The 13,421-nt window shown below is 43.7% G+C and overlaps 1 protein-coding gene across 2 annotated transcripts in view; it reads left to right on the forward strand.

The window, feature by feature from the left end:
- The first annotated feature begins 565 nt into the window (after nucleotides 1–565).
- LOC122563168 (complement decay-accelerating factor-like) overlaps nucleotides 566–13,421 on the forward strand; it is a 98,250-nt gene continuing 85,394 nt past the window's right edge. For both annotated transcript variants that reach the window (XM_043716657.1, XM_043716658.1), the window contains exons 1-2: nucleotides 566–1,811; nucleotides 11,762–11,953. In XM_043716657.1, coding sequence (XP_043572592.1) covers nucleotides 1,730–1,811; nucleotides 11,762–11,953 — 274 coding nt within the window. In that variant the 5' untranslated portion in view covers nucleotides 566–1,729. The remainder of the gene's footprint in view (nucleotides 1,812–11,761; nucleotides 11,954–13,421) is intronic.

Consider the following 13,421-nt stretch of genomic DNA (forward strand, 5'->3'; position numbering starts at 1 on the left):
CTCGACCTATCTTATCAACCCTTTCAGAATCTTGCTGTCTTTAAAACTCAAAGAAAGGTCCATTTTACTTGGGCCACCTTGTTCATTTTACTTAGGTTCCTCTCATCCCAGGAACCACACAAACGTTTTGTGCTATTACCTCAGATGGAAGAACCTCTTCAAAAATGAAGACTAAACTGCACATACTACTCCAATTGTGGAGTCATCACAATGATTGATGTATTTAATCAATCTGGCCAAATTTACATCAATTTACAAGTTCTACATTTTTTTAAAATCCACTTAATATCCACTTCTCTTTTCACCCTTTTCCTCAAACTTACACTCCCATCTAGTTTTGTATTATCAGCAGACTTGCATTGAGAGATCAAGAAATGTATGAGTAATTATTAGGTTATAAATATCCAAAGCCTTGCAACTGATGTGCCTTCCACAAGAGTATTAAAAAACTTTTAACTTAATGACCTGTTTAACCCTGTTGGTGGCTTCATATCCATGAACTAATCATCCATCCTTTATTCATAAATGTTGTGGCTGCCTCAATGTGACAGGGTTTGCTCTAATCCTGACCTGCCTCTGCATTTGCAAGCCTCTTCTGGTGGAGCAACTGAAGCTTTAGAACTGCTCACCCTCTATCAGTCCAGAAGGAAGTACATTGGATGCTTATCATCAGTTCCTCACTTTCCTTTCAACAGTGGTGATGGGAGATGACTGAAATTTATAAAAATCAAACTTTTTTTGAATAAGAAGGCAAAGATGAATCCAGCAACTACAGGCAATTCAGTTATCCTTGCTCATCCAATAGCTTTTAACATGATACAACAAAATTCACAGCAATTTGAACAAATATGTTAAGGAAAAGTGGTATGCCTTTGTTAACAGTAAATAGTGCTTAATGGCTATGAATCTTGAAGTACATGGATTTCTAAAAATATTTTTGAAAAATAAAATTGAAAATTCAAAGGCAAATACTTTTATCACGAAATAGGGAAATATGTGGTTCTTTGCTCCTATAGCGGTCATTTAAGAATAAGAGTATAACGGCCCTTGTAGTATAGTGGTAGAATGTGCACCTATGATCCAGAAAGCCTGGGTTCAAGTCCCACCTGCCTTGATTGTGCGTCATTACACGTCTGAACGGGCTCATCAAACTATAAAAGGCAGACTTGAGGGTTGCAGAATCCCAAATAGTCACCATTTAAAAAGTATTCAGGATACACTTGGACTAAATGTTGGAAACTGGAATGAGAAAAGTAAAGCGATTTGATTTTGAACTTCGCCGGTGCGATAGGCCAAAGGGTCTTTTTCTCGTCCATAGATCGCTATGATGAGTAGGTCACGCTAGGGTCTCTGCCTCCAGACGGAGGAGGCTTGGGTTCAAATTCTATCTGCTTCAGCGGAGTGTGGCAATACCTCTGACTAGGTTGGTTAGAGAAGGTTTAGGGGGATGGACTGAGAAGCGAATCTATCCCCAGATCCAATTAGGTACCGGTCTTCAGCGGATCCTCCAGGCGTGAGGAAGTGCGCATGTGTGTCTGCTCCTGGTACAATGGCGGGAAGTCTGTGGCACGCGAGTAGCGACAATTTTAACGGCAATTTAACGGCTCGGCCGGGACATAAGGAGACTGAGCGATCAATGCCAAGAGAAGACCGACAAATAGTAAACTGTGTGAAACGCTAACGCGAAGGAATTTCCCGGACTTTTCCTTAGATTTCAGAATCTCCCTGAATGTTTAAAAAAAGAAAGGATTGTGAAATGTCGGAGAGATTGATCCTCTGTGTCATGGCGATTGGGGTGGCCCGGGTAACGGGTAAGCAGTGCCCCGGCTCCTCGTTGCTGTTTCAGGCCTATGTTTAGAATCAGTGAGAGAGCGCATTTACAACAAGGGCTGAGTTTGTATTTGCTCCAAACCGTTTCGAGTTGACCAGGTTTGCCCTGTGACCGGAGTGTGGTGTTTAGGATTAATGTCAATGGGACAAATAGTGTGTGTATACTCTGTTCACAGTATGGGGATTGGGATTAATGTCAATGGGATCGACAGGGTCTGCACTGTGTCCACAGTGTAGGGGTTGGAATTAATGTCAATGGGATAGACTATGTCTGCAATGAGTTTACAGTTTGGGATTAATATCAATGGGGTAAACAATGTATGCACTGTGCCCACAATGTGGGGTTTGGGATCAATGTCAACAGGATATCCAGGGTCTGCACAGTGTCCACAGTGTGGAGGTTGGGATTAATGTTAACAAGATAGATAGGATCAGCACTGCGCTGAAAATGTGTTGCTGGAAAAGCGCAGCAGGTCAGACGGCATCCAGGGAACAGGAGAATCGACGTTTCGGGCATAAGCCCTTCTTCAGGAACACCCCACCCCCCACCACCAAACCATCATCTCCCAGACCGTCCATAACCTCATCACCTCGGGGGATCTCCCATCCACCGCCTCCAACCTCATAGTCCCACAACCCCGCACCGCCCGCTTCTACCTCCTGTAAACTCTCCTCAAGGATCTGCACTGTGCCCACGATGTGGGGTTTGGGATCAATGTCAGTGGAATAGACAGGGTCTGTACTGTGTTCACATTGTGGGGGTTGGGGTTAATGTAAATAGGATATACAGGGCCTGCACTGTCCACATTGGCTTAATGTTAATGGGATGGACTATATCTGCACTGTGTCTACAGTGTGTGTTAGGATTAATGTCATGGGGCAAACAGGGTCTGTACTGTACTGTATAATCAGTCCTCAGCAAAGGCCTCACCTTTATCCCCCTCTGCCCACGCATCAATGAATTTAATATACGCCGTGAAGTCGAAAACTTCTTCCGCGGCCTCCGTCTCTGAGCTTACTTTTACAATCAGGACTCCTGCCCACCTTCTGAGGCCCCCTTTGCCTGCCTCCAGCACACTCCATCCACCTGGACACCCCGTGCTGGCCTATTACCTGCCCTTGATCTCTTCATTTCCAACTGCCGCCGAGACATTACTGTCTCGACCTGTCTACCCCCCACCCCCATTCCAACCTCTCACCCTCACAACACGCAGCCCCCTACTCCCTCTGCTCCAATCCCAACCTCACCATCAAACCAGCTGATAAAGGGGGTGCAATGGTGGTTTGGTGCACTGACCTCTACACAACTGAAGACGCCAACTCGACACGATTGTACCTCCTTCCCAAGATCCACAAGCCTGATCACTCCGGCCGACCCATTGTCTCAGCATGCTCCTGCTCCACCGAACACGTCTCCATCTACCTCAACATTGTCCTATTCCCCCCTAGTCCAGGAACTCCCCACATACATTCGAGACACCACCCATGCCCTCCACCTCCTCCAAGACTTTCGTTTCCCTGGCAGCCAACGCCTCATCTTCACCATGGATATCCAATCCCTCTACACCTCCATCCGCCACGACCAGGGTCTCCAAGCCCTCTGTTTCTTCCTCTCCTGTCCCCAGCAGTACCCTTCCACCAACACACTCATTCATTTGGCTGAATTGGTCCTCACCCTTAACAATTTATCCTTCGAATCCTCCTACTTCCTTCAGATAGACTAGATTGGGTTGGGATATCTGGTTGGCATGGACGGGTTGGACCGAAAGGTCTGTTTCCATGCTGTACATCTCTATGACTCTATGACCAAAGGGGTAGCCATGGGCACCTGTATGGGGCCCAGCTATGTCTGTCTCTTTGTCGGCTACGTAGAACAGTCCATCTTCCGTAGTTACACCGGCACCATTCCCCATCTCTTCCTCCGCTACATTGATGACTGCATTGGTGTCACCTCGTGCTCCTGCGAGGAGGTTGAGCAATTCATCAACTTCACCAACACATTCCACCCCGAACTTAAATTCACCTGGACCATCTCTGTCACCTCCCTCCCCTTCCTGGATCTCTCCATCTCCATTAACAATGACCGACTTGACACTGATATATTTTACAAACCCACCGACTCCCACAGCTACCTGGATTACACCTCTTCCCACCCTACCTCCTGCAAAAATGCCATCCCGTATTCCCAATTCCTCCGCCTCCAGTTTATCTGCTCCCAGGAGGACCAGTTCCACCACAGAACACACCAGATGGCCTCCTTCTTTAGAGACCACAATTTCCCTTCCCACGTGGTTAAAGCTGCTCTCCAACGCATCTCGTCCACATCCCGCACCTCCGCCCTCAGACCCTACTCCTCCAACCGTAACAAGGACAGAACCCCCCTGGTGCTCACCTTCCACCCTACCAACCTTCGCATAAACCACATCATCCGATGACATTTCCGCCACTTCCAAACGGACCCCACCACCAGAGATATATTTCCCTCCCCACCCATTTCCACTTTCCGCAAAGACCCTCCGTGACTACCTGGTCAGGTCCATGCCCCCCAACAACCCACCCTCCCTTCCTGGAACCCTCCCCTGCCACCGCAGGAATTGCAAAACCTGCGCCCACATCTCCTCCCTCACCTCCATCCAAGGCCTCAAAGGAGCCTTCCACATCCATCAAAATTTTACCTGCACATCCACCAATATCATTTATTGTATTTGTTGCTCCCAATGCAGTCTCCTCTACATTGGGTAGACTGGACGCCTCTTAGCAGAGCGCTTTAGGGAACATCTCCAGGACACCCGCACCAATCAATCCCAGCACTCTGTGGCCCAACATTTTAACTCCTCCTCCCACTCTGCAGAAGACATGCAGGTTCTGGGCCTTCTCCACCGCCGCTCCCTCACCACCCAACACCTGGAAGAAGAACGCCTCATCTTCTGCCTCGGAACACTTCAACCCCAGGGCATCAATGTGGACTTCACCAGTTTCCTCATTTCCCCTTCCCCCACCTCACCCCAGCTCCAACCTTCCAGCTCAGCACCGCCCTCATGACCTGTCCTACCTGTCTATCTTCCTTTCCACCTATCACCTCCATCCCTACCCCCATTCATCTATTGTACTCTATGCTACCTTCTTCGCACCCTCATCCCCCTCTCATTTATCTCGACCCTGCAGGCACCCTGCCTCTATTCCTGATGAGTGGCTTTTGCCCGAAACGCCGATTTTTCTGCTCCTCGGATGCTGCCTGACCTGCTGTGCTTTTCCAGCACCACTCTAATCTCGTGTCTGTACTGTATCCATAGTGTGGGTTTTGACATTAATGTTAATGAGAGAAATGAAGTCTGCACTGTGTTCACAATGTGGCATTTGGGATTTCGGTTAATGTCAATGGGGTAACAAACTAGAAAGAACTGAGCTTTTTATGTCAAGAAGCTGTTAAACTACATGGAATTGTGAATCATTAGAATTGCTGTTAAGGTTTTTTTTACATGGAAGACTACAATCGCGATCTATGCCATGAACTGGTAATGTTTCACTCAAGTAATTGATCTGAAACTGATAACAACTTCAGTTAAAGAAGGAAATGCTAATGTTGCGTTATTGAAAAACTGAAAAATGCAGCATGTAAAAAACAGTAAACCGATAAAAATGTGCCCTTTTATCCTGTCAATGCGACTGGAAAAAGTACTTGGAAAAATATCAAGTGTTTGAGTTTTTTGGATTAGATTCCCTATAGTATGGAAACAGGCCCTTCGGCCGAACAAGTCCATGCCGACCCTCTGAAGAGTAACCCATCCAGACCCATTTCCCCCACCCTATATATACACACCTGACTAATGCACCTAACACTACGGGCAATTTAGCAACGCCAGTTCACCTCATCTACACATCTTTGGACTGTGGGAGGAAACCAGCGCACCCGGAGGAAACCCACGCAGACATGGGGAGAATGTGCAAACTCCACGCAGCCAGTTGCCTGAGGCGGGGGAATCGAACCCAGGCCCCTAGCACCATGAAGCAGCAGTGCTAACCACTGAGTCACCGTGTATGCTAAATTAATTGTTCCCGCTGAGCAGTCTTACTTCACCCGATTAACTAATTTTATACTTGTAGAATGTTAATTTTGTTTCTGTGAGAAATTCACATTTAACACTAATATTTTTGAAACATTTTTGATTTTATTTTTAGTCTGAATTGTATGTATGTGTTCCAGTCATTTATTTCGCTGTTGGTAAAATTTTAATTAAAAGTAGGAAATCAGTTTTGTTGTTTGCCACTCATTAGAATATTTGTGATTGATTGTTTATTTACTACAGGTACACCATCCTTTATCCGAAATCCCAAAATCTGAAAAGCTCCAAAATCCGAAGTTTTTTTCTCCATAACAAAGTTGTTTGGCATGCAAACAGTTAACCCAAGTCCACACCTACTTGACTCATGTCACTAAGATGTGACGTAGGGGTGTGTTGCCCAGCACTAGCAGGCATCAATTCTGTCTCAGGGCCCGCAGTACTCACAGGTGTGTCTGCTGTTCAGTCAGAGTTTTTAAAAGTTTCACCATTAAACTGTCACTTATTCCTAAGTCTGAAAAATTCCGAAAACCAGCTGAACCCCGAGGGTTTCAGATAAAGGATTGTGTACCTGTGCTTAATTCTATTTTTTGGATGCATGATTTAGCCTGGGCTGGTCACAACATTAGATCAGAATGTAGACATGCAGGTAGAGGTGAAGAGAGAGGCAGAAGAGAAAATTGATGACGGATATTTCAGACTGGTTATGTGCAATGTATAAGGGTACCACAGCAGACAAAGGATGGAGATGTGTGTCACAGACAACTTCCTTTGAAGAAGGTAACGCCAGTGAGTGATCACGCTTGACACTGGGAAATAAAATAAAGATCTGCATTTATGTTCTTTACTCTTACAAACTCCAGTGGAACACACCCTGCCTATTAAATGTATCCTCACAAGACATCCCACTCATTCTAGGTATCAATTTAATAAACTCTTCTGAACCACATCCAATGCATTTGCTTTAAATAAGACCAACACTGTACATAGTATATAAGATGTGGTCTCAGCAATGCCCTGAATAACTGAAGCATAACATAGTTTTTCATAATAAAAACAAAATATGTCTGCTGGAAATCTGAAACAGAGAATTTTGGAGCAATTCAGCAAATCTGGCAGTGAGAAAGAGTCAATATTTCAACTCTGGTATGACTTCAGAACTAACTAACTTCCTTTTATGTTCAGTTACTCTGGTCATAAAGAATAACATCACATTAGGCCTCATGACTACATGGTTTGCTTTCATATCATTAACTGGTAATTCAATAGAACACTGAAATCCTTTTGGACCTCTGGTTTTTGCAGTCATTCTCCACTTAAGTAAAATTCTACTTTTCTCATTCTTCCTGCCAGCTACACAATTTCCCAAATTATAATTTATCTGCCTGATTTTTGTTCACTTCCTCAATCTATCTATATCCATCTGCAACCTTATCTATTTTTCGCAACATGCTTTCCTACTTATCTTGATGTTTGTTGTAAAACTTTGAGATCCCAGCTCTCACTCTTGCTGTTTACTCTTCACTCATCAGGTCCTGTTCACTAGATAAAGATGCATTTATCAACTCTTTGTTTTCTGCTAACCTGCCAGTCTTCTTTTCTTGCTAATATGTTACCCCCATATAATGATCTTTTACTTTCTGAATAGTCTTTGGTGTGACACCTTATCAAATGGCTTTTGGAAATCCATGCATAGAATGTCTACAGGATCCTCTTTATACCAGCACACATTACTCTTTTGCATGGTCAGGAAGGAGAGACCATGTACAGAGTGAAACACAGCCAAATGAGCATATAGTTTGGGAAATTTGGTAGCAACATGGGAGTTTGTTGTGGAGAAGAGCAAGGTACTTTTGCTTGCTTTGTAAGGTTTGTAATTTTTTTTAACAGGATAAATAGAAGTCCAGGATCAGTAAACTAGCACAAAATACTGACACCTCAGGTAGACAGTCAAATCCAAGTTGGTGACGACGTGGACCTGACATGCTGCTCTTGGGCTCATGCAACAGGTCCAACTAAAAGACCAGTATGATTTTTTTAAAAAAGTCAAATTAAGAACTAAAAGAATTAAAATAGAGATGCTGGGTCAGATTATATGTTTTAACTGCATGCTGGTTCATAGTGATCATGATTCACAGTCATTGTGTGATTGCCTTTGTAGGAAGTTTAGGTTGCTTGAAGAACTCTGGCTCAGATTTGAAGTGTTAGAGTCTGAGTTTCAAATACTGCAACACAAGGGAGGGAAAGAGTTACCTGGATACTGTGTTTCAGGAGGCGCTTGCCCCCTTTAGATTAATTATCTCAAATTTGGTCAAGGTCAGGATGGTGTTGCTACAAGTGAGGCAGGTAGAGGGATCCAGGAGTTAGTGCTGACAGAGCCTCAGGCATTGAGCATGTCGAGAACATGGAACATGTCTAACAGGTTTGAAGTTCGTGCACCTTGTGTCAATGAGAATGGGGACTACAGGGGAGATGAGCAAACTGATCAGCGCATTGCATTACATGGAGCCATTCAGGAGGCGGGAAAAAAGTGATGTTATTGTAATCAGGGGTAGTATAATCAGGGAATTAGACATCGCTACTGTTCTCTGTGGCCAGGATATTGAGAGTCCTGAAAGCTGTGTTGCCTGCCTGGTACCATATTCAAGATATCTCAAATAGGCAGCAGAGGAACCTTGTGAGAGAGGAAAGATCTAATTGTCATGACTCACATAGATCCCAATGATGTCAGTAGAAAGAGGAAAGAGGTTATGCTGAGAGAATATGAGCAGCGAGGAGTTAAATTAGAAAGCAGAACTAAGAAAGTAGTAATCTCTGGATTACTACCTGAATTATGAACAAATTGGCACAGAGTTTTTCAAGACTAAAGAGGTAAATGTTTGGCTGAAATATTGGTGTGGGAGAAGTGCATTCGAGCTAATGGAACACTGGCATCAGTATTGAGGAACGAGAGAGCTGTTCCTATGAGAAAGGCTTGACCTGAATCACGCTGGGACCAGAGTCTTTGTGAATTGCATAACTAAGGCTGTAGATAGGGCTTTAAACTAAATACTGCAGGGTTTGGGTTCAGTTGCATGGAAAAAGTTAAAGGGGAGGGAGGGCTTGGTAGAGGATAACATTTCCAGAACAAGCAATAGGATAGAAAAGGTTAGGAATCTAACTTCAGGCACAGCATATAATGGACAACTGTGAGAAGGGATGCAGTCAATGCAGGACTGAGAGTATTGTACAGTATACAAAACAAGGTAAATAAGCATGTAGCACTGATTGAAATTGGCATGTACAATGTTGTAGGTATCACAGAGAAATAGCTATAAGGGGATCAGGACTGGGACTTCTCCCCTTGTCCAGTCCCTTCCCACTTACTTCTTTGATTCTTCTGACGCTTTATGTCAGCTTAAGAATTTTCAGTTTGCAGGCTCCAGCCACCTCCTCCTTACTATGGACATGCAGACCCTTTACATGTTTATTCCTCATCAGAATGATCTCGGGGCTTTCTGCTAAGGCCTGGAAAAAAGGCCTGAACTATTCTCATCCATCACCATCCTCCTCTGTCTGGCTGAGCTCATCTTCACTTTGAACAACTTCTCCTTTAACTCCTCCCATTTTCTTCATGTCAAAGAAATGGATGTGGGTAACTGCATGGACCGTGGTTATGCCTATCTCTTTGTGGGGTACATGGAGCATTTCTTATTTCAGTCTGACTGTGGCACCCACCTACAGCTCTTTCTCCAGTATATCAATAACATCATCAGTGTTGCTTCAATCGCGTATCCAGAATTTGAAAGGTTTATCAATTTTGCTTCCAATTTCCCACCCTGCTCTCACCTTCACCTGGTCCATCTCTGACTCCTTCCTTTCATTGACATCTTTATTTCCATTTCTGGGGATAGCCTGGTTACTGATATCAGTTAAAAGCCCACCAACTCCTACAGTTATATTGACCATACATCCTCACAGGTAAAAATAAGACTGCAACCCCACCGTCCTGTGGCCCAACATTTCAACTCCCCCTCTCACTCTGCTGAGGACATGCAGGTCCTGGGCCTCCTCCACCGCCACTCCCTCACCATCCGACGCCTGGAGGAAGAACGCCTCATCTTACACCTCGGAACACTTCAAACCCATGGCATCAATGTGGATTTCACCAGTTTCCTCATTTCCCCTTCCCCCACCTCACCCCAGCTCCAACCTTCCAGCTCAGCACCTCTGCAGGCACTCTGCCTCTATTCCTGATGAAGGGCTTTTGCCCGGTGTCGATTTTCCTGCTTCTCGGATGCTGCCTGACCTGCTGTGCTTTTCCAGCACCACAATAATCCATACATCCTCAGATCCTGCTTCTTGTTCTCAATTCCATTCTCCCAGTTACTCCATCACTGTCACATCTGTTTCGATGTTGCCAATTTCAACAAAAGGGCCTCTGAAATATCCAGCTACTTCCTGAACCTAAGAACCCCCACCACTGTGGTTGACAAGGTACTCTGCTGTATCCATACTTCAGCCCTGAGCATCTCTCTTCTCTCTGCACCAGCGATAGGGTCCCCTTCGTCCTCACCTACCATCCCACCAGCATCCAGATCCAAAAGATCATCAGCTGCCATTTCCACTACCTTCAGTGGGATCCCATTGCCAGACACATCGGGTCATAGAAAATGGAAACAGATCTTTCAGTCCAATCAGTCCATGCCGAATATAATCCCAAACTAAACTAGACCCAAATATCTGCGCTTGGCCTATTTTCCTCCAAACCCTTCTTATTCATGTACTTATCTAAATGTCTTTTAAACGTTGCAACTGTGCACACATCCACCACTTCCTCTGGAAGTTCATTCCATACACGAACCACTCTGTGTAAAAAAAAGTTGCCTGTCATGACCTGTCTCCTTAAAAATATGCCCCCCCCATGTAGAAAAGACACCTGCCATTCACCTAATCTACACCTCTCATGATTTTAAAAACCCCTGTAAAGTCACCTCTCAACCTCCTATGCTCCAGTGAAAAAAGCCTATCCAGCGTCTCCTTATAAATCAAATCTTTCATTCCAGTCATCTTGTCAGCCTTCTGCAGGGACCATTCCCTCTGACCACTCCTTCACTCCCAACATCTCACCACATCCTCATAGCACCTTCCAGTGGAATTGCAGAATGCCCACTTGTGTCCTTTCTCTTTACTGTTCAAGGCCACAGACACACCTTCCAAGTTAAGTAGCAATTTATCCGCATTTCACTCAATCTAGTCTCCTGTATTTGCTCCTCATGATGTAATCCCCTCCACACTGGAGAGATGAAGTGGAGACTGGGCAACCACTTTGCAGAATACCTATGTTCTGTCTGTACAAATGACCCTGAGCATCTGGTTGCCTGCCACTTTAACATACCACTGTGTTCCCTGGCTGACATCTCTGTCTCGGGCTTGCAGTAGTGCTCCAGCGAAGCAAGCAAGCTAGAAGAACCAAGCCATTTTCTGTTTGGGAACTCTTCTAAACTCAATATCAAGTTCAACAATTTCTGGGTTTGAGCACTTTCTCCCTTACCCCAACCCCACACACTGGGCCTTGTCATTACATTGGCTAGAGTGAAGTTTCCAGATTTCAGAGAAGTCTGGTTCTATGAAAGGAGAGGAGGAAAACTCAGAGGATATACCAGCAAGGTTTTCTCCCTCACCCTCCACCAGCTCAGAAACGTCCCCTCTTTCTAATTAGTTGTTAACCTAGGATATAAAAATAAAATAAGATTTTAGAATAATAAAAAAACTTTTCATATTAAGGGAGATATCTTCCAGTTATGAACTTAATACCCTGTTTTGTCTTTGACTGTAAGGTATCATAATTGAGTATTATAATTGTGAACTTAACTCTTTTTTTAATGCAGGTGACTGCGGCAGACCTCCACGTTTGAATAATGGTTCACCAACAGATGCATTTCTCGCAATGAGCTCATTTCCTTCGGGTACCAAGGTTACTTACAAATGTTATTCAGGTTATACATTCACCTCAGGAAGTAGAAGATTTTCTACTTGTAAACCAGATTCAACCTGGACAACTTTAAGGAGCACTTGTGAAAGTAAGCCTTCAGTGTAATTTTAATGTCCTTCTGTTTTGTTCTTTTCGGAAGGAAACATTCAGTGTTTTTACATGGTTCAATGAGTGTACAAAGCTGTCCGGTATTTCAGACATGTGGTTATTTATACTGTGATGAAAGCTAAATCATTTAAATATATGAACATAAATTAGTGATTTGGATTTCAAAATAGAGGCAGATAAGTATTGGTTATTTCTGTGAGGTTTTCACTTTAGAAAAAAGGTTAGAGAATCTTCCTAGAAAAGTGATTTAATTCCAGCATTTCTCAGAAGGAAAGTTGCCTATAGACTCCCTGTAGAATTAATGAAAATATATTTACACTGTTGGGTTTATGACAGGCAGGGTAAACATTTAATGCCGTTGGATTTTCATTCAGAAGAAGCAAGGATTGAAAAAGTTTTTAGAAATTTAGTTAAAATCTATACAAGGGTTGAGTTCAGAAGCAAAGTTAGTTCCTCTCCCAGAAAGAACTCAGGACAGTTAGGTTAGAAATCTGCAGGTTTTTCAAAACTTAGAAACATTCATGGTGGAAGGCTTGGAAAGGACTCAAAAATTGTCTGTACAGTCCACAGCTGAAAGAAAAATGGCAAGGGGTCAGTTAAGTAAAACCCAAAGTGAGTAAAGGAAGGGATAACTCGACATTGGTCTGTATAATGCAGACTTTCAGCAGACAGATTGAAAACTTTTCTTGTGTATTTTGAGACCTTTCTAACTGTCTTATATGTTAGTTTATTTATTTTGATTTGCTTTTTTACTTATTCTATTATGCAAAAAAAACCTCTGCTCTGTTCTTAAAGGAAATATACAGCCTCATGTGAATAACCACCATGCCAAACACTAAAAAAGACATATGATCTAAAAATCAAGGTTTCATTCTGGGATTTGATTTATCTAGTGGTGCCATTGGCAGGGGCCCTAAAATTTATTGAGTTCAAGATGGATATTTTTAAAGGAATCTCAAATATATAAGTAAATATATAAGATATAGAATGAAAGGAAATAGGTTCAAAACTGAGATGAGAGAAACTACCTCTCTCAGCGGGTGAATCTGTGGAACTCACTGCCCCAGAGTACAGTGGAGGCAGAACCAATCAACAGACTCAAAAAAGAAATAGATATTGTGTAAAGTGCAATGCGGAGTGGACAGGAGGTGGAGTTAAGATCAGGATAAGATTAGCCATAATTATGTTAAATGGCAGATTGGGCTTGAAGGGCTGAATTGCCTACTCCCATTCCTAACTACTATGCTTCTATGTTCCTAAAAATATTGCCTTCACTGAGGATGGTGGACCAACCATTAGTAGTAAAAGAACAACCAGGATTGTTCTTACTACGTCTGGACAAGATCTCAGGCCAACAGAACTGGGCGGCACGGTGGCACAGTGGTTAGCACTGCTGCCTCACAGCGCCAGAGACCCGGGTTCAATTCCCGCCTCAGGCGACTGACTGT

This window comes from Chiloscyllium plagiosum, chromosome 26 (genome assembly GCF_004010195.1).
Source record: "Chiloscyllium plagiosum isolate BGI_BamShark_2017 chromosome 26, ASM401019v2, whole genome shotgun sequence".
NCBI lineage: Eukaryota > Metazoa > Chordata > Chondrichthyes > Orectolobiformes > Hemiscylliidae > Chiloscyllium > Chiloscyllium plagiosum.